The sequence below is a fragment of the Gambusia affinis genome, linkage group LG22, assembly GCF_019740435.1.
Source record: "Gambusia affinis linkage group LG22, SWU_Gaff_1.0, whole genome shotgun sequence".
In the NCBI taxonomy this organism is placed as follows: domain Eukaryota; kingdom Metazoa; phylum Chordata; class Actinopteri; order Cyprinodontiformes; family Poeciliidae; genus Gambusia; species Gambusia affinis.
Window position 1 is genome coordinate 9,805,225 of NC_057889.1, and position 22,607 is coordinate 9,827,831.

At 37.0% G+C, this 22,607-nt stretch overlaps 1 protein-coding gene and 1 non-coding gene across 8 annotated transcripts in view; both read left to right on the top strand.

The window, feature by feature from the left end:
• Nucleotides 1-990: 990 nt before the first annotated feature.
• Nucleotides 991-1,073, top strand: trnal-uaa. Its single transcript has one exon. It is a non-coding gene; the product is annotated as a tRNA-Leu (tRNA).
• Nucleotides 1,074-3,212: 2,139 nt separating this feature from the next.
• Nucleotides 3,213-22,607, top strand: part of utrn (utrophin) — a 177,879-nt gene continuing 158,484 nt past the window's right edge. For 6 of the 7 annotated variants that reach the window (XM_044105879.1, XM_044105885.1, XM_044105884.1 and 3 more), the window contains exon 1: nt 15,404-15,482. In XM_044105879.1, coding sequence (XP_043961814.1) covers nt 15,419-15,482 — 64 coding nt within the window. In that variant the 5' untranslated portion in view covers nt 15,404-15,418. Of the gene's footprint in view, nt 3,630-5,332; nt 5,498-15,403; nt 15,483-22,607 lie in introns of those variants that run through there. The other variant, XM_044105882.1, reaches the window with a different exon arrangement.

Consider the following 22,607-nt stretch of genomic DNA (forward strand, 5'->3'; position numbering starts at 1 on the left):
CAAATTTTAGGTCTATGGCTATTTCAAGACTATTTAGGAATTATAATTGGTTTAACTATTTGTGTTCTGTTTAAAAATTTATCTGTTTTACTACTTTATTCACTTTCTTCATTAGGCCTATGCATTGAAATCTGATCCTTGTACAGGTCACTCTATGTGCCTGATCTGTAGTACTACTCTTTAGAATGTGCAAATTACATGATTTCTAAATGTAACTTAGCTTTTTTTTAAATGATTAATAAAAAAATAATTTAGATATACAGGGGTGAAGAGTACGAGCTATTTTCGAAGTACGAAATGAACGACAACGTGTGGGTAGGAGTGGTCAAAGTTGGGGGTTTTTCACACTTCAAAACGTCATTTTTAATAGAGGAGCATGGACTTATAGAATGCGAGCACAGAAGTCTGGAATGGGCAAACCAGATCTAGAATCTTCGAGAGTGAGAATATTAATAACTTGTAACTTTCATGAATCTCAAACTCAATTTTGCGCCTCCGTCTTGTTTGCCTTGCGATTTTACGTGGTTTATAATTGAAATAGTACACTGTTTATATTAAACGAAGCAAAGTTATGACTGGTGTTCGCTCGTCAAAGTACCGAGTTGAAACGTTTGCTTTCAGTTAACCCCATGCTAACGTCATTAGCGGCGTTTTTTCGTAGAATGTCAACAGTTACCAGCAATGCGTGTATTATTTGGACATGACGAAATTATTTAGAATTTTGAAGCATTTCATTGTATCCCACTATTGTAATGAACGAGATAGCCTACCGATTTAGGTGTTTTTGTTGAAGGTACTGACTGCATAACACTTAGATTAGCTTTCTGCTAGCTGCTAGTACCCGGCGAAAAAGATGCATTGTCGCGATTCATTATGTGTACGTTGATAATATAAAAACACAAACCACAAGATAAATAATCAAGAAAAGTAATTGAAAACAGTGACAGTTTTTCTTTTATGAAAGCATCGTGTCGAGATCAATGTGAACGTACCAGGATGGCCGAGTGGTTAAGGCGTTGGACTTAAGATCCAATGGACATATGTCCGCGTGGGTTCGAACCCCACTCCTGGTAGCGTGTATTTTGTTGACGATTCAATAAAAATTACATTTGGCTTTCTTCAGAAGCAAACCCATTTCTCACGAATACTTGAACGGCAACGTGGATTACCTTGAACGCGTGGCACAGCAGAAGGAGAAAGGGAAAAGGCTCTTCTTTTTTTATGAATTATAAGTCTTTCCTTTTGTCTTATTAAGCAAGTACTCGTATGAAAATTTATAAGGAGTTGTTTAATTGTCTAAATCAACAGAAAACGGAAATCATATACTTTTTATGATTGTTATTATTATATTACAACATTTGTGAGTTTGATGGAATGCAACATGATAGTAAACTAACGTCTTTATTATTCTAAATTATAGATCCAATATAATATGCATGGATGTTCCTTCACCTCGTTTTTGTGTCTTTTGTGTTTTCAAAGTATTAACCTACGCATGCTTTGGAATCCATTATGTTTTAGGTGGTGCGCCATTTAGACAGAAGAGGGCGCTCTAGGACCTTGTTGTGGTTGAGGGCTGGACCTGCTGGAAGCCTCATATACATAACCCTGTAATTACATTGGCAGTGGCGGGGCAAATTTGGGAAATAGTGATGGATGAACAACAGTAAGGTTTTACTTACAAATAGCTGCTGCACAACACTCACCCTAGCTCATGAGTCATTCATACAAAGAGGGGTTTATGGACTAATATCACATAGTGACCACAAACATCACATTATTATTATCACATTATTATCATCACATATTATATTATTTGGAAATATGTATTCAAACTCGTCAGTGGGCATTCACACTTGTGTGTCTTTGCATTCCTTGCTGAGAAAATATGTTGCCTCTTGACATGTTTTGGAGGTTCACAAGTGTGCTTATTTGTGAATATCAGCATCTGCTTTGAGCTGAGTGATGGAGCAACCACAAAGGAGCCATGACAACTAAAGAGGGAGGGAGAAGAATCAACATCTCTGCTCATAAATTTCTTCCACACTTTATTATTTGGTCCACAGGTTTTCCAATGGACTAGTAATGAGGTTCTGTCTTTAAAACATTATTTTTTGTTCTTATAATGTTTTTATTTCCTAGTTTATTGTCTGCTGTCCAGAGGTTTTGTTTGACTCCTACATTTAAATGAAATATAATTTTGAATAAAGCTGGTGAATTACATTTTAATAGTATTTGTAGTTAGTGTTATGAATGCATTAAAAACATTCTTTTAAAATGATCAATAATTACAATAAGTTATTTGGTTAAAAAATGTGTTAAACCTTTTATGTGTAATTATCCATCTATTATCTACCTTATGGTTGGATAACACGTGGATATCCATGATTTTCAGGAGTTGTTATGAGCTGTAGGCCCAAACAAAGATATAAGCAATCAGTGGTGGAATGCTGTTAATCTTCTCAGGAGCCACAATTTTGAAGCACTGTTTTTTTGCACCCTATTTCTACTTTTTTAGGTTTTTGTGTCAAGGAAAACTTTATATACTCAGCTTTAAAAAGTCACAATCTACATTTTAAAAAAATACAATAATTTAGGAGAAATTGTTTTCAGTTGATTTATTTTCTGAGCATATATATATATATATATCTCCTAAATACGTAATTATTCAGTGTACAAAATTCTGTTTTTTTTTTATTATTTTCCTTTAAAAATTAATTGTATACAATTATTTATGTAGTTATGCATTTGTTGAATGAACCGGTTCCGTATTCACATATGACTTTTAGTTTAAACTGTTTTTTCTGATAAAGGGGGTTTTCTGGTGGGAGTCGCCGGTTTCGGTGGTGTTACGTCACGTGACGGTCACCGCGCCATGTTTCCATCTCCCAGCCAGGAAAACTTTTACAGGCAAGGGAACAGCTAGAGACGGTTGTTAAAAAAGGCACGGTACATAAATACTTCCGGTTAAGTTCTTCAGAAATAAAGGTTTATTTCTCTTTTCCTCTCCAAATGGGAGTTTATCTTCAATGTGATATAGATCAGTACTAATTACCTGGTTGTCTTTCTAAGGGAATAAAACCCTGAACAAACATAACAAATGGTCCGTAACAGTTTGTGCAAGTCAAACAACTCATTGTTTTATTCTGATAGACGGATTCTTGCATTTCCGCTTCACGCAGGTAAGTGTGACTAACTTTACACCAGTGAGCGCAATAGGGAGAAAGAGTCAAGAAAGCAACAGGAACAAAGTTGTAGGACCTGCACCGCCGTGTTCAGTTGTGAAATGCTGTAACCAACTTTCAGTTTTCGGGACACAGCAAGCTGTAAACTACTAAGACAGAATCGGGGTTTTGCTCGGGATTAAACAGCTAAGAGGCGTCTCCTGAATCTTTTTAAGGGAGCATATCGTGGAGACTGGATGCTCTTCAGGAAGGGTCTCCTTACTTTATCTGAGCTTGGACTTAAGCTTTGATAAGGAAGGTGCTCTGTGCCTCGTAGAAAATGCCTTAGACTGTTTGGACTTTTGTTCTCGGAAACAACTTTGGCACATTAGGCCTTGATTGTGTACACATTTTGAAATTGTTTAGAGGGAACGCGTTTCCTGACCCCTGTGACAGACGGTGGAGGTGAGTTTGTTTCTTTTAAGCAGCGGGGTAGGTTAGATTAGCCTCATAAAACAAAACACTGAAGTGGTTTCACCTGGGGTCTTGACGTAGGTGTTGGTTTGCAGGTTGCAGTTTAGTTGAATTGGCTGAGTATTCGCTGCAGTCATGACTTAGAGATGAAACATTAACTCCAACTAGGCCACTCCGACTCGTGTTTGTGTTGGACAATTTGTCAGTCCTTAAAAAAACTTAAATAAATGTACTTGACCCAATCGTAGCCCACTTCAACTTCAAATTCTCACATGCACTTCTAAATCATTACATAGTAATATTTTCAAGGAGTTCAGTTTATCTGACAGATTGTGTCTCTGTTTTGCTTTGGTCACCACAACTACCCGTCTAACTCGGAGAGGAACTGAAATTTTAACACACATGCAAAGATAGATAGTGCCGCCTTTTCCTTGCTTATACAACTATTTTTGGGGTTTTACATCATGCTGTAAGAACTTTGACTCACCCTGCAACAGATTAGCAAATCTGCACAGAAGCTTCCCTCAAATGTTTTGGGAGTGGATGGAAACCCTTTTAAGGAACGAACCACAAAACCTAATTGGCCTTTTTAAGAGTTTCGAATGAGCAAATGAAGGCTAAGAGATGGCTTTTATTTCATATCCTGTTTGTAGATTTAAAACATCCACAAAGAATCACATGCTTAGTTGCATATTGGCACATGACAACAAATTCCATAATAATGTCTCAGTTTTATGACCATCAGCTCCTTGCCAGGGTCCAAAATCAACTCAGTAAAACTGTTAGATTAGACAAAACTGTAAATGGAGTTTATTGATGGCACATCAAAGCAGAATTTGAACCTTGATGGTGATTGTTAACTAAACAAAACAAGATTCAACTTTGTGCATTTTTATTTATAGGTCAAAGGAGATTTATATATATATATATATGAAAAAACATTCACTCATCCGATGGAGTCAAAGTGTAACCTTCTGGTGTTCATGCAAAAATACTATGTGTGGAATAAAACTAACACTTTGTAACACTAAACATCATCTATACGTGGAAACATGGTAGTGTCAGCATTATACAGTGTGGAGGCTTTTCTTTAACATAAACAGAATAGCGGGTTAGGGTTGACTGAGTTGATGGCTGAAGCCTTACACAGGGTAATCCTGGAAGAAATCTCATCATTGGTTGTAAAACTGAGCCTGTTGCAGAAGTTCACTTCCCAACAGGACTGATCCTAAGCATAACACCAGAGCTACAATGGAATGGTTACCATTAGAGCATACTCATGTGTCAAAACTGCCCAGTCATGATTGAGACCTGGGGGGTAAAAAGGAGCGGTTAAGAATTTTAAAATCTGTAATTACAGACCATCTCCTATCAATATGACAGATTTGAGCTTTTTTCCAAAAGGAATGTCTAAAAATTTTAGTACTTAGATGTCCATAGCTGTGATTCTACAAAGTATCGACTTAAAGGGATGAAAGACAAATGTGCATCACACATTTCAGAGTTTTATTTGAAAAAATATACATGTAGCCTTCCTTTTTTATATTTGTTTAATTCTTATCTAGAATCCACTGAAATTGCTCAAAATCACAGATGTAACAGCATTGCAGAAGTTATTTTGAATAGAAGCAAAAGTTAAATATATCAGTCATATCTGAATGCTTTTGTCTGAGACAATTTTTTTGTTTTCTCAGGGGCAGAAGAAGAGCTGTTCCACTGTTTCCAAAGTGGCCTTGAGGTGTACCACATAGTTTGATCTGTGCAAACGTTGGATTATTAATCTACAATGGCATTACAAGGAGACACTGCAGAAGGAGGAGTCAATGAAGAGTTTAATGAAATCATCAAGTGGAGATCAGGTATGTTTTCTAAAAAGTGACTTCTCTTCTAGTGCATCCAGCATGGTTAGCCAACGATAACATGTGCAAGTGCAAATTCTGACAGAGCTTCCAGGGCTCTTTAGGTACACATCACCTCACAGAATAAGGTTACGCTCTGTTGCTTGAGGGTAGCGACCGAAAGGAAACCCTGACAGAGCCAGAAATCCTGTTGTGCATGGTTAGCCTCAGTTCCCATGGAGCCAGGGGAAAAGGGACGGAGGCAAAGCGAGCAGCAAAACGTGTGACGTGAACTGGAGACAGTTGGCTATACGGAGTTCACTGAGAGAAAGAGAGAAAGCAGCAGAAAAAAATTGACCAATGGCAGCAGAGAACAGTGCAGAAAAGAATGCAGGGATGGGTTTAGAGAGCCACACCCAATGATCTTTCTCCGTCAATGTTTTCATTCCATAAGTTAATCTTTTGTAGACGCCTTCCTCAAAGAAACAAGTTGTTGTTCAGGTGGGAGGAGTGTTTAAGCTGAAAAGGTGAGGTAATTTAAGATAACTTGGAGGAATTCCCAGGTGATAAAATATGTCCTTCAAAGATGAATTATCTTGTGTTTCAGATAATAACAAAAGGGACAGTGAAAGATAAGTGACTGAGAAGCGCTCATCTTTCTGAACAGCACTTGTCTAGCATTCACAAAAATGCATCAATTTAAAACATATAAACAAGACCTGGGTATTTGTGAGGGATTTGGAGGTCTTTTGTTTCAGCAAATATATATAATATTCACATACCACATAAAAAATTGGATTTAAGACAAATAATTGTTCAAGGTACAAGCAGAAAGTTGAAATTCTTGATGCAGTTGTTTTTCCAAGTTGGTTTGAGCCAGTTCACATAAAGTTTAGAGATTGAACTTTGCTATTGAGCTCCATTATAATTTTTACTGTTGCCTCATGGCCAAAGGACATAGGCTTGAATTGAGTTTGTATGTTCTTCATATTGGTATGTGGGTTTTCTCTTGGTACTCTGGCTTCCTCCCACAGAACCAAAACATTCATGTTAGGTTGCTTGTCTGCTCCAAGTCTAAATTGGTGGTTGTTTGTTTGTCTGTGATGGACTAGTGACGGGTCCAGTGTACACTCAGCCTCTCACCCATTGATCCCCTGTCCAGTGATTCTGGAAGGCTTAAACTGGATGAAACTTGGGATTACTTCTTAAATCATAGTAGGCTGGGTGCCCATGCTGTGATTTTTGGAAGAGAGGAGTTGTCTGTCCACATTCCAGACATTATTTGCATGGATTGCTAAGTAATGGCAATTGTTGTCACACTTTTAATTAGTTTAAAGTATTTGTATGTATTTTCTTTATTTTTAGTAGGTAGGCTAAGTCGTTGGGCTCAATGTATGCCAAAATTTTAAAAGTTTAAGGTTTAAAAATTGCAGAAATTATTTCTTATACTCTTCCTCTGGTTGAAAGTATGTATTATATGTCAGAGAACGAGTGTTTTATCTGTTTTTATGGAGCACATAATAGTGCAGTATGTCCCTGCCCCATAAATCCAGTTGTTTAGAAGTATGTCTGGAGGTTAAAAACAGGGACGGTCATGAAAGAAACTGAAGGAGCACCTCCCATTTCTGATGCGAAGGGATGAGCAACATGTCTGCCACTGTAGTCCCCATCCAGCAGATAGCCAGACTGGTTAACCAGCTTATATCAGCTTGTTTCCTACTGTTACTTTATAAGGAACATATTTAGAAAAAGCTGTAATATTGTAAGACAGGGGCGTCAAACTCCAGTCCTCAAGGGCCACTGTCCTGCAGTTTTTAGATCTGCCACTTACAAAACACTGGAATGAAATGGCTTAATTATCTCCTTCTTGTGTACATCAGTTCTCCAGAGCCTTTCTAATGACCTAATTATTCTATTCATGTGTGGGTGCAGCAGAGGCACATATAAAAGTTGCAGGGCAGTGGCCCTCCAGGACTGGAGTTTGACGCCTGTGTTCTAAGAGAATATCATACCAACGCATGCTTTGATGTAAGCAACCCCAGAGGAGATTTTGAAAAGTTTGAAGAACAACCCAAATGTAGAACAGACTTGCTACAACATCAGATTTGGAGAAAACATTATTCTATCACGATTTGTCAAAAACATATGTTCTAGTCAAACAGCTGAAAATAATTAAATATATTTATGACACATCTTTTAGCTTCATCTGTGTTCATAAGAGAATATGCATTGACAAGTGGGATGCTTTGATGTAAGCAACCCCAGAGAGATTCTCTCCTGAAAAGTTTGAATGAGTCAACTCTCCTGAATGTAGAACAGACTTGGCTAGAATCAAGATTGTCCCTACAACCTGATTCTGGATGAGAGACAGAAGATGGATGGATAGTTAAATGGATAGATTGATGTGTTGATGCCAGTAAATCATTACTGACAACTCACCCACTGGGAGGAGACCTGGGTTGAGACTTGATACTTGCCTAAGAGATTCTCTCCTGTGACTGGCTTGGGAATGAGTCGTACTCTCCTGAATGAGCTAAAACAGTTGGCTGCCAAACAGGGAGATCTCAATTTGATGTGATCTTTTCTCCCAGAATCATTTATTCTGGTGTAAAGCCAAATTTGCTAGTTGCACTTTGCTGTTTCTCTCAACCATCAAACACACTGGGGGAGAGGTCCATCCCAGCCTTGGTGCGCTTTTAGATCCGTGCCAGGAATTCCACTGAGCCGGTACTCCCAGAAGAGTTTGTAATTTACAGCTCTAGTCTTCAGACCACAAGAGTTTTTCTTACCAAGTTTCAGGTCACTATAGCAACTAAAAAAGTATAGTTACACATTTAGTACATACCTTTGCTGTGGCACTCTTAAATAGTTTGGTATCTTCAGAGTTATACGTTTATATTGAAGAAATGCAACAATCTTGATCCTGTGATCTTTTCTCACAGAATCATTTATTCTGGTGTAAAGCCAAATTACAGCTTATACTTGTTGCAGTGTCCTGGAATCAATCCCCCCTGCTAGTTGCACTTTGCTGTTTCTCTCAACCATCAAACACACTGGGGGAGAAGAAGAAAAAGGTCCATGTGCCAGCTTTCCTCACTCGCCCAGCCTTGGTGCGCTTTTAGATCCGTGCCAGGAATTCCACTGAGCCGGTACTCCCAGAAGAGTTTGTAATTTACAGCTCTAGTCTTCAGACCACAAGAGTTTTTCTTACCAAGTTTCAGGTCACTATAGCAACTAAAAAAGTATAGTTACACATTTAGTACATACCTTTGCCGTGGCACTCTTAAACAGTTTGGTATCTTCAGAGTTATACGTTTATATTGAAGAAATGCAACAATCTTGATCCTTGTGGTTTTTAAAAAAAAATTACATGTAGTTGGTATGCCTACAGGAATAGTGCCTTACAAAAGCATTAATAACCATTGTTGTTTTAAACATTTGGTCACTTTACAGCTCCAGACTTCAGTTTTATTTCTTATTGGAGTAAAACTAGTACATAAGTTTGAAGATGAAAGCTGGAGCTAAATACATGGTAATGGTACAAGAATATGTGTTGGAGGTTTCAAAAGTCTTGCTGCTGGGACAGAAATGTGCTAGATAGAGAGCAAGCAGATTCTCTCCATTTAGAGTCAATTAATATATTTTATCACAGTTATTATGATCTTTGTCTGCAAAACAAAATAACACAAATGAATGCAGAATTCTTTTCTCGCCTCAGTTTTGTGATACTCTTGCATGACAATTCTGTTTTATTATTCAGAGCTTATTTGACCCTGAGCATGATGAAAAATGACCAGTGGACTATACATTCTCACACACATCATGATCATGGTTTTAGATCTTACTTTTTTCACATCTCTCAGAGACACTCTTAGAGTCTGTAAAGGCTGGTTTTGAAAATGTATTCTGTGTCTAAACAAAGTTGAGTTGTGGCTGCTGTAAAGTCATAAATGCAGATAAGGAGCTCCTTTGTTAGAGAAGATGTGTAGGCTGTGTGGAGCTGAAACTTGAGCTGTAAGAAGTGAGTGGGTGATGCCCGGTGGGCAGGTGGAGGGATATCTTCACAGCTGGGACAACAGCCATTAGTTCAGTGCTACCACTAGGATCTTTTTGAAAAGGCTTTCAAAAATTAGTTTCGAATGTTGTCACCAACTATTTAAAAAAGAGAGAACTTGTGCCTCAATGAGTTTTTTCAATGGTTTATATCTTTCCGCATGTCTGTTTGAGAAAACGTACCTGCTACAGCTGGTCCCTGAGGACCGGTGTCCTGCAACTCTTCGGAGTCTCCCTTGTCCAACACACCTGAATCCAATAGCTCAATCACCTCCCAAGTGCAGTCAGGTTCTCCAGAGTCCTGCTAATGACCTCATTATTTGACTCAGGTATGTTGAAGTAGAGATACGTCTAAACGTTGCAGGACACCGGCCCTCGAGGACCAGGAGTGCCCACCCCTGTGCTACAATTATCATTTGTTTGATGTAAATGTTATTCTGTCATATTATTTCTGCTCCCCCAGCATAAAGTAATGGCCATAGCGAGAAACAAACATTCACTTTGTGATAGTCTGAAACCTAGATTGTCTTGTGCAGTCTGTGGGGTCTTTGTCCTTCAGTGTTCGTCACGCTTAGTGTTCCTTGTGATAAATGTAGTTGGATCCTATCTAGTTCGACCTTACTTTCAGCCAATCAGCAGCTGACCTACATGTAGCTTCATCTCTGAAATCTACAGGCCACTAGCTTCTTGGAAGGACTGCACTACAAGCTGCAGATTTTCTTTCAATTTCTCCTCCTTGTTTCCAACTTGGTTGATTTAATTACATTTCATTTTAAAAACAAAGCATCAGAGTGTTTTGGTACCCTTAGTTGAATTTTGTCAAAGATTGGTAACAGAATAAACTATACATCTATGATGACATGCAGTTATTTGTTTAAGCTTGTTTGAACCCAGTAAAGCCAACTGGCTGTGATCCCCAAATCGTACTTGAATCTAAGTAATTACAAACTTTGTGAATGTTGTTTATTTGTTTGGTTTCTGGACTCTAGACCACCTTTGTTTCACTTGTGCAGAAATATCTTGGTTGACCCTGTAGACAGCGGTTTACCACAAGCCAGAGCGCTCAGGATGCTTACACACACTATTTCACAAAGTTCTGCTTGGATTACCTTGTAACCACTTGAAGGTCTACCTGTTTATTCTCTTGTACTTTTTAACTTCTCATTCCAGAGTGCAGACAAAATGGCAGCTATCTTCCTTGTCTTTTGTTGTAGCTTTTCTCAATTTTCTCATTATTCTCTCTAATAGGTTGTTTTCAATTTATTATGTTATGAGGATCATATTGCATGTCCAAAAAGGTCTTTTGACAGGAGGATATGAAACTGGGAGACTTGATAACTTAAAATAAACACATCCAGAGTTATGAAAAGTATTTGCTCCCTTAAAGGTTTCTTCTGATGTCACTTTTTTATTGCACTTAAATGTTTCAGAAAATCTGCATTCTAAATATAAAAACAGTCTTCAAATTGTTGTTTTATTTATTAAGGGAAGCTATTCAAGCTTACCCTGTGTGACAATGTCATTGCCCCATTTCCTAATAATGAAGTGAATTAATTTAGTTTTGCATACCTTGACTTATCAATGTTTTCGGAAAATCCAAATCCATATTCATAAGCTTGGAAACAACGGTGAACCTTCCCAGGAGGAGTGACCCACCAAAATTACTATAAGAGCACATTGATGGTTTATCCTGGAGGCCAGAAAGGAACTCACAACATCTAAACCTCTGCAGGTTTAACCTTCCTCAGTTAACTTCAATGTTCATCATTAAACTGACCAAAATACATCTTGGTAGTCTGTAAAGACATTTGATCATATATTTCTATGGAATTGTGAGACAGAAGTCAAAGGTTTTGGATAATATGTGTGTTCTGTTACATCTTTTGTGGAAAAAAATGTGTTTGAGAACAAATATGGTGGTGGTACTGGTCCCAGGCTTCCCAGTCGACTCTGGCAGGACCTTAAGCAGGCTGCTTGGTCTTACAATCCACTTAGATGGGTTTAAAATTAATGGGTAAAGAAGAATGGATAGAGATGCAAAATACTCTTTGCCAGATATCTGAAACCTTTAAAATACTTCTTCCTGGCAAAAGTCTAGCATCCTGGTATTAGGTTTAAAAGACAATCACTTGTTGATTTGGATAATTTAACCCCTAATGAAAGAAATCATAATTTAAAAAAAAGTAATTTTTGGAGATATTCAGTGTTTTGTTTGACATAAAAACTTATTTGATCTGAAACATTTCTGGACCAGAAAATCAAACTTGGGAGACACACAAGGAAAGTTTTTTTGTCATTGTTCTGTAGTTAAAATTACCATCCTATTCTTCTCTGGCTCTCATTAAATTGTTTGCACCTGTTTGACATGTGCTGTTTTATTGTCATCTTCCCCTGCTGAGCACCAGACAGGAGTATTTGGTTCCATATTATTTTTGGGTGTGGACTTTTCTGTTGTGTCAGAACTATTATTGTCTCTCTGAGAGCAAGAATGTGAGCGTTAACCAAACTGAGGGTGTGATATGTCACCCTACGAGCTCTGCTGCTTGTCACTGTTCCCTAATGCAAGACCTGGTCTGTTGCCACAGGGCGTGCCACAGCTGATGTATGTTCATCAGCTGTGTGAGTTGGTGTGAAAGAAGGTTGAATTACTTGCTGAGAAGTAATAATTATTTGATGTAGTTAAGCTATTAGGATTAAAGATTAATGTTGCCCTTGTTATGCCATGGGGGAAAAAAAAATAAAATTCTTAAAGAGCACTGTCATCCAATGAAAAGTCAAACTAAATAATCTTAGCAATCAGTTTTTCTTTTCTTACTCTCTGGCTTACCTTCACTTTCTTTTAAGGGTCAATGAGAGTTTTCCACTTTGGAAAATAAGTAACCACACAGCTGGATGTTTCTATATATATATATATATACATATAAGTACAGAGGCCTCTGTGTTTGCTTTGGTCTCCTGGGTTGTTGCTGGATTTGGCTGCCTGGGAAGGGGGAGTGACTCGAGCTAGTGCTGCAGAAATCCTGGCTGGAAATTTGGGAATGGAGGCTGAGGCCAAAACATCTCCCCAGGGTGTGGTAGTGTGTGGGACTCTCTGGTCCATGTGCTCGCTCCATTCTGACTGTACTCCACCCTGCACACATGACATTTAGAGTCTTGAGAAGAAGGGTGGAAACGGCACAGATGATCCGTCTTAAATTGGCTTCAGGCAGATACTGACAAGTGTTCCCTCCTTTTTATGTGACGTTTGGACTCATCCTTTGTGCAACTAGTCTAAATCATTTGTCCCCCCACCCCATAAAAAAATCGCCTCACTCAAACGACTGAATTGCCTTCTCAAGATATGAATTTCTGCAGGAAGCAAGTTATGATTCTCTTGTACTTGATCTAGGACAAATAAGTTTATTTTTCATCTTAAGTATTTTCATGGGCTAATTCTATTCATAGTTAAATTCTACAGTATTACTTTAAAACTTAGATTGTTTCTGAATTTTTTAAAATTGTTTCTGACCCTGATTGAATTGACTATTTGGAAAGATGACTAATCAAGCTCATATAATTCTCTGGCATCTTGTTAAAAGTCCCTTAAACAACAGTAGGAACAGCACCGTCCAATGACTCAATGGGAGATTAAATTGCATATTGCTTAACAAAAAGAGTTGGAATACTTTGCAAAGTTTCTTTAGGCAGCAAAAGGTTAGTGCAAATTAAATGTATTAACTGTTATTTACACAAAGTGTCATTGTTTGCATAAACCTTTGCAAAAAAAAAAAGGAACTAAAAATGCACTAAATGTCAGAATGTGAACAGTGGGTTAAGGAGTGTTCAGAAACTGTTGCCAACATTAATGACACACATTGCCTTTAAGAGTTTTTACTTTGAACTTTTTATGTATTTTAGGTTGTTTTTAAGTTTTCTCTGTGATTCTAGACAAATGAGGGTATGGGTGGAGGATTTTTCCTCTTTTATCAATTATCAGTTTTGGGCGGAGAGCCAAATGAGGAGCTAACTGGTTCTTTGGGCTTGTTTTGAAAAATAATCTCTTGATTTTCTGCCATTCATTTAGGTCACAGTAAGATTCTTTACAGTCAAGAGTTAAGGTTATTTTGGTAAATTTTATTCACAAATGTATTTACTTAAATTTATAAGCATGGTTCTGGTGAATTAGTTCTGTATCCATGTGGGCCAACATTAAGTATAAAATCAGCTCTTTTTTATGTCAAAATTAATTACTTAAACTTGTCCTATTTTTAAAAATAATGAGACTTTAATTTAAGAAGTAATTTTTGACACATGATGTATGTTGTTGTTTATATTTTTATGGTATTTAAGTTTAATATTTTAGTAATGTGAACTTTATTAACCTCTTAAAGGAAACTTGTTTATTGCCACCCTGTCCATCTGCAGTTCATACAAAAAATATAAGAATGATGGTTACAATGGTTACAAACCAAACCAACATGTTTGGCTTATAAAAAACAAACATGTAGCATTGTGGTGTAACAAACACACATCAGTTAAAAAAGCAATACAAACAGAAGTAAATACAATGTAAGAGATGCTGCAGAGTATTTAAGACCAGAATGTAATAAAAAAAGAATAATGCTTTGTTTTTGTCAGGGGCATAAAGTACAGTCAACCTGGAGGCATCAGAAAAAAGAACGAGAAAATAAAACTTTGTTTCTTTTTGATTAATGATGCATTCAACCTTCATGTCGACTTTGCCACAGGAAGGACACATCCCTCTGTTTGGCATTTTGCAGTTAAGGTTACGAGTGTTGTTGACTCTGATGGAAAGCTTGTTCAGCCAGCAACTAAGAGAAAACAAGGAAGTACTTTGAATAAAAGAGCAATAGAAGACTGTTGAGATCCTGACATTGACACCAAAGGCGTTTGGCCTCTGTAATAAATAAATCATCTTTTGACTGACTATTTTCTTTATGGATTTGTTCTTGAACATTTTGATTAAAGGTGGTGCTGGGGTTTTCCAGAGAATAATGCAGCATGTAAAGGTTCCTTTGAGTTTCTGATTCCTTCACTAACTGCTGGGTCTAACCTTATCCAAGCCATCTCAGCTTTCTGAGAAGTTACCAGATCAGACGCTTTGAATCTCAGGCATGGGAAGAACTTTTAATTCAGTCAGACTCTTGAGAGGAGTTGTGCTCCTCCCTCTGCTCTCTCTATTAAATAAAACAAACAAACAAATATTCTCTCTCCATGTCTGTCCTATTTTCAACCCCTCCTCTCCATTTTCACCCTCTTTGTATGGGAGTAGAACTGTTTGTCCTGTTGCTCCTCATTGACTGAAAACATCAATGGGCAAATGGTCCCTGCTCTGCTACAGCAGCTCATCATGTCAGAAGTGAGATCATGGCTGTGACGCTATTTGATGTAATACTTCTGTAATTGCTGGTTTTTTTTTCAGTGTTGCAAGTTTCACTTTCATCTAAATGTTATTTGAAAAGGTTCTTGCTGCCATATTAGCCAATCTAATTGTATTTATCTGCTTTTGTTTGCTGCAATAAGGGAGTGTGAGAGCTTTATTGGTTTTTATTTCATTTTTATGGATTCAATAGACAGGTTTCTAGCTTTTTCTTGTGTTTTTCCCCGTTTCTTATTAAATACTTCTGTCATTTGAGTAAGTATTTGGAGAATAAATGTGTAAATCAGGCCGGTCCGCCCAGCACCCAGTTTAACCCACCCAGTGTACTCGATGCACTTCTCTCTCACCTCTACTTCCTCTTTGTTTTTTTTTACTTTCCTCTCTGACTCTGTCACTACCACCACCTTGTCTTCCTCTTCCGGATTAGTTGTTGTCATTTCTTTCTTGTGCTCTTTATGCTCTCCATTCTTTGAATGTAATCACTTTTCATTATGAATCTAAGTCGATGGATGTCATGGAGAAAGCGTAACTTTTTCAGAAAGAAGGGGAAGAACGAATATAGCTTCGATCTAGGTAAGGTGATCTTCAGTCTGTTGGTAGATTGCGCCTCTTTTTCATAACGTCAGTGGTGAACATCGTCTTGGGCTTCTTTGGGCATCTTTTCCTGAATCTTAAGTGTTTCTGTGTACTTTCTGTTTATAGCCAGTCAAACACAATGCAACAAATATTTTTGATAAGTTTAGGGTTATGTAGTGAGAGCATATGCTTTACATCAAACATATAGATATTAGACTGCCATTCTGATTTGGATTTAAATTAACAGTCCTTGCATAGATAAAAATGTAATTAAGCATTAAATAAATACATTTTGTAATAGATTTTTTTTTTATTAAAAAGCTTTGATGGTTTCAGAATTGTCTAATTTTGTAAAGCTCTGATGTGCTGATAACATTTTTTTTAGCCTTCTTGTCAAGATTGGTCACTATTTAGGGAGCAAAGGAAATGTCATACCATGTATGTGTTAGTGGAGCTGCTGTAAAAGTGGATTTGACTGTCTTAAAACTACGAAATCAAAGCAAAAATTCTGATGCTGCCATGTTAAAATGTCTGTAGCATCTCATAGCATCACCTAAGGGTTGTGTGTGCATTTCAAAGAGAAAACATATCTAACTTTTACAGCTTTACTGTATTCATTTGAGCCTTCCTGCTATCTGCTAAGATTTTGCTTCATTCTGTCTTTGACACCCAGAATTAAACTGGCTCACCATGTTGTATAAATAGTTCGGAGTAAGTTTTGGCATCTCTGTGCTTCCTCTAAATGTAATCTCACCTTAGTATGTTCATGGATTGTCGGTAAACGATGAGATGTTTTAGTTTCCAATCATCACTGATTAAGCTGAAATATACCATTCTAGTAACCCTCAAAATGTCTTTATAAGTCTAATTTTTTAAGTTCCCCTGTTGGTCATCTCTTTGAAATTCATGTTAATTTTCAGATTGACCAGAGACCAACATTTGTTTTTATTACACTGAGCTTTCTTATTTTATCCACTGAGTGTCATATTGTGGTTTTACACAATCATTAATGTCATTTACGGCCCTGTCTGTTATGGTAAAGTTGAACATGTTTTGTTTCAACCAATCAGGTTGAGTTGGTTTTTATCAGACAGACCTAAAAGTTAATACCAACACTATCATTATGTCTTGAGTATGGGATCGCTTACCCATCTCTGCCTTATAGACCCTCCTTTGTCTTTTGTCTTTAGCTCGTGACAGCAGTAAACACTGTGATTCTGCCAGAGCGCTTTATCTGTTAACATCCTCTTTCAATCTGTAGTATACGACTCCCCACACTTGGCTTGCTCTGTCCTATCCTGCTCAGCCCTGATTCCCTTTTCCCTTTCATGGACAGTGTCCCTCTTTCCCTCCCTTCTTGTTCTCTCTTTGCTGCTACTGCATTCTTCTGATCTTTACGTCGCTCAATGGTCAAGGAGTGGATGCAGAGGAGAGTGGCCGAAAAGGCGACAGGACTATCTGGGTGTATTTTACATCAATATTCTTGGACTATTTGGGTTTGTGCTTTTTTTGGTTTTCGCCGCTTCCTCTGGTTCAACACCGCCGTTATTTATGGGCAAAGATGGCAGAGCATGAGCTCAGATTCAGAGGTAGGAACTTTTGACAGTTTCAGTGACAACCAGTTTTCTACATGGGTAATAGATATAAACTGCAGATATTGGTGACAAATGCACACTTGTAGTGCTTGTGAGTGATCAAAGCGCTTGCAAGCTTTTGAGTAGCAGAATGAAGTGGTTAATTGCAGTTGTTGTAAACATTTTTAAAATGTTTGGATTTACAAGATATTAAAAAAAACTTTCTGGATATTGTTAGTAGATAAAAACTGTTTTAAAAAGGAAAATCTTTAAGAAACCATTTAAGTTAATACTTCAATGACAGTTTGTTTCATTTACATAAAACATAATTAACACCTGGGGTTTTTAATTGCTTTGAATCAATATGTTGAAATTAAACTCGTACACACCAATGTTTCTTTTATCCTTTCCTTCATGTACTCCATCAGTACTTTCAAGTTAGTTAGTCTCTAGGGACACAACTTTTCAGTGTGCTCTAGCACTGAATTTGAGGCTTTATATTTTCACTCACAGCTAATGACAGCATTTCACGCACCTACATGGACCACAGGGATACGTGTTAATCTCTCCGGACGTTCAGTGTGTTTTCCCTACAAATTCCTGGATCACCGTGAGGGAAGAGTGTCAACAAGGCTGCGCTGACTGGGGCATGCTTAGACAAGTGACCACCGAGGGGAGGAGGAAGGCATGCATGGGAAATTATAGGAATTCTGTGCATTCCTATAAACCTACTAGGATAAGAATAATCCATATCTTAGACAACACTCTTCAAATATGTTGGAGTTGTTAAAAATTTTAATAATTGTTCTTATGCACTTAGTGCTTGTATGTGCAGTGCTTATTTGTTAGAATGTGTTAAAGTCTGACATATTCTGTAAAAGACTTTATATTGTCTTTTACATTGTGTGTTTCACTCAGTTGGTGTCCGTACACTGCATGAAACTTTTTAAAGAGCATTTAACATCACACCCCAATACTAGAAAATTTGTAAATAATTAGTGTTAGACATTTCAACTGTTTTTCAAAGCAGAATCTGCTCTAAATAAGGAGTGATGATGTGTCGTTTGGATCTCCAGAATACTCCAATATTATTCTAACCAGATTGTTTTGGACACAGAAAAAGGCTTTTCGAACGGTAATGTACTAAATAGAAGAGTATCAGTCTTTTGGTTACACAAAAATATAAGGTGAGCAATCTCACTTTCTCACTAACTCACTAACTATAGTAATTTGGAAAAGATGTTTGTATACATAGTCTAAGTGGGTGGATTTCACTTTATAGATCAAAGAGAATGTTGATCTATAAAGATCAATAATTTCTTGTTGCTAGATTATTGTCTTTTGTGCACCTGTAATTTGTCTTACCTTTCATCCACCATGCAGCTTTAATTTACTTTTTGGATCTATTTCTTTCGTTTTGACTCATACAAGTCCCTGTCAGAGTAGCAACTGTACTCAGAGCCAGAGCCAAAAATTACATTTACTAAATTATTGTTTGACTTTCACTAATTATTAAAGTTAGTTTATCAATTAACTTTAGCTAATTGTTAAAGTCAGACATGATTATAGTTTTTGTCAAATACAGATGCCTAACAAGCACGACTTCCTTCTCAGTTGGCCATCGTTATGCACTTTGATTTTGGTGTTCTGCACATGATATCTTCACTCTTTGGAAAATCATGGCTGCCTTGTATGTTTTTGTTTTTTTTTTCTTTTTCTGATATTTTGTTTTACATATTTCCCAATGTTTGGTATGAAAGTAAATAAGCTACTGTGAGCCAGAACACAACTGAAGAGGATATCAACTTAATTTGATGAATGAGAAATTGAAAGTGCACAGATAGTTTTTTGTTTTCTAACTTTCAACATTTCCTTTCTTCTGCCCATCTGTTTTTAACATGGTTGTCTACTTGTGCTCAGTCAGTGCCTGCACATATATCTGTATTTTTCACACTATATCTTGAGCAAAATAAACAAAAACTGTTTGATTAATCTGATTAAAAATTCAAGCTAGTAATTTGTGCATCAAACTTTTAAATATTCATTTTTGTTAATTTAATGAGGTCTTGTGTTTACTTTGTGAGTCTGTCTTGGAAACCCTGATGGTTAATTTTATTTTTTTATTTTTTTATTTTTATTTTTTACCTCGGTGGACTCTCTTCTCCCTAGTTTGTAGTCACAGGTTTTTCATCTATCGACAGGAGTAAATATTTTGTATAATATTTTATAAGTCAGCTGTGTGTTCTCAGTTGGTAGCTTTAAGAAACATCTAAAGCTTTTCTTTCTCTTCTGTTTTGCTGTCAATATTTTGACCTCCTGGTTTGGAAGTGAAAAGTCTGAAATATTAGATTATGCATTTGTTTACTTGTTGTGAAAAACAAAAGGATTTAACTTGAAGGTGCTGATTATGACTGCTTGTACATTAGTACAGTACATTGAAAACAAACTTGAACTCTGAATCCCCTTCATAATATAATCCATTCTTAATCCATGATGGGTTTTGCCTCTTATTGCTGTGTTAAATTTTCAAAGTTCTGATCACCAAAACTTGATGCGTTTGCATAAGTCAGTTATCTGAAACATGCTGATGGGACTCGGTGGTTAAATATTTGATCTGCAGCTCTTGCCTCACTATGCTTGTGCAATATGTTTATTTCTCCTCACTGGGCAGATATTTTATCTCTATCATGTGAGCTATAAAGGTTGTGGTTTTTTTCCCAGGGAAAGTTGGACAACAAAGTGTTGGTGGTAGCTCAGTATTCAACAGCAAAGAAGACTGAATTTAAAGGGACAATGTGCAAATCTTTAAATGGATCATCTGAATAGAAAAGGACACAGTTTAACTGATTTCCTCTGTAAAAATTAATTTTTAAACAAATTAAAAAGGAGGGACTTATCTGCTGAAGAGTTTGCATTTTGTTGCAGCCTTACTTCTGTTTGCATGTAGCACATATTAATGTAAACCATCAGGAGATTTAAATGTAATGATTTAGTTTATTGCATGTACAGTATTATATCTTATGGTAAATCATAAGAACACATAAATCAATCTTCATGAATTGCAATGTCGATTTAAGGATTTTTAACCTTTTTACTTTTATTCAACTGAATAAATTTTTATGCGTGTTTAAACTGCCATGAATATCATATGTGCTCTGTTGGAAAAAGCGTAGTAAATGTGCAGACCTTTTATAAATGCTCTCCTGTCTTTTAAGAAGGATGAATCATCTATAATGATAAAACTTAAATGTACATTACCTCAGTCTTATGCTGTTGTGACTGTGCCAGGGCTCTCCAAAGCAGTTTGTGTGTTTTAGATAATAAGACCCATTAAATATAGCCTTGAGGTATGTCTTCTGTCCTTAACTTGCTTGGGATTTTCCTAAGAATATGTTCTGTAATTTTGTTATTTAAGCTTCTAAAGTTGAAACTTTTATAGCTGATTCAGCTTGACATGTTCCGTCCAATTATGTGCAGGGATGCACCTTGTCCTGGCTTATTAATGTGTTAATATTGCAACTGTGCACAGACTCCAGTTTGTGAAGGGGATAAATTACATGACTATTTTCCTTCTTGTTCATACACACACAACCTTGCCACTACTATGATCTGTAGTTGGACATTCCTGTGCCCTGGTGAGAAGGTGAAGTAGACAGATTGAGGGGGTGCTGTTCATGAATCATGTTTATTGTCTTGCCAAGATAGGAAGGTACAGAGCCAAGGAGATCTGAGTCTGCAGGGACCCACTCTGCAGGAACCTCAGAGGCTTGATTGTGGAGCTGATAAAACTTTAAGAACAGGAGGCCCTATATGGAGCCTCCAGAAAAGGAGAATTGATATTGTCTTGGCAACGTACCTGAAGAAAACCGGTCGCACTTCTTCTACTTTGTATGTGTATTTTTTTTCTTTCATTTTTTCTTCATTATTTTAAGAAGAGACAAATTAATGAGGTTGTTGTGACCCATTTCTAGTTTTTGTAAAGTTATAAGAACAGCATTCAAAAAAAGTTTTCACTATAAAACAGTTGTACTAAGACAAATTATGGTTATGGAGTTCACATTTTAAATTGTGTTTTACATCTTAGATAAACTACTGGCTAAATTAGTCGGCATTGTTTGGTGGTGAATAAGGATCTTGGAGCATTTCCACATGTTTCATATTATTAGGAATGATCCTTTTGAAAGATTAAAAGGGTAAAACACACTTGTTGTACTTCATTGGGCCTCTTTGTTTTCAGCTTACTGCGTTTCTCTCTCAGAGCCTGAATGAACTGCTAACGTGTCTTAAAATGCTTCTTTCTTAAGATGTTTTTGCATATATGTACTTTTTCTGGCTACATTTTTAGACTCATACAAATGGCTAACTTTGAGTCTTCCTCCCTCAGTTTGTACTTTCTAACAGAAAATGTTGTTGGTGTCTTTTGGTAGTATCTAGCTATGGAACATTCACAGAGTGGAAAAAAGTTTTCTTATTTTTGTTGTTGTAGCTGACTTCTGGTCACCAGTCAGGATAACTTGGAGAGTATTGCATGGATACCATCTGTTGGTAAATCATAGATTCGTAAGCTGAATACATTTTTCATGTGAATCTCATTTGTCCAAACACAGATCACGCTATCCCCTACACCACCACTGCACGCCCCTTTTAGTGCATTTTAAGCTTACGCTGACAAGTTCTCCCTTTATTTTTGTTTTCTGTCCTTTTTTTCTGCCATAGTTATGCTTGCATCTGCCACGGCAATCCAAACAATATCACCAAAGCTAACATTTAGTACCTCTTGTTTTGTTTTTTTTTGTTGCTTTTTTTCCCCCCACCTATCTGGTTGTTGTTCTTATTGTCCCTGACATCCCTTGATATACGGATGTCGATTTGTGGTGATACAACTTTCTCAGTATCATGGAGGTAAAGCTGTCTCCATTGGAAAAGTCGAAAGGCAACTGTAACCTGACAAAATATATCTCTTTCTGTTTCCTCACTTTGTCACCCATTCTTCTCTGGCCTCTCCATCCGTTACATTCTTGTTTTTATATCCGTTTCACCCAACTGGCGACCGCAAACACACTTTAAACACTCAGAACAAAGGAAGTGGTCACTGTGAGCCCTGATGAGTTTGACCTTTAAACCTTTTTTTCCAGTTCATCCTGATCTACAAACCTCCAGGCAAAATGTTTTCCTAAATTTTGGCATCCTGGTAAATTTTTCTAGAAAGCCTCAGAAAACATAACCTCCCATCATGTGGGGATGACGTGTTAAAGAATTGTTCACCAGTGTCGCACTGATTGCTACTCCTGCAGCTGATACTTTGTAAAACTTATTTGGCCAACAGTTGTGTAACATTACCCAAGGTTGGAGCTAGGCATGTTCAAAAAGAGTTTTATTAAAGGGTTAAAGCAATTCAGAGTGAAGCCTGCAGCAAAATGTATTTATTTTTTCTAAAGTCACTAATTTGACCATAAATGTCACGTTAACTCGTGAAATCTGAAAACAAACAAAAAAACAAATAAACCATCTTGAATATTTACAAACTTCAAGCTAAAAAGTTATTTCC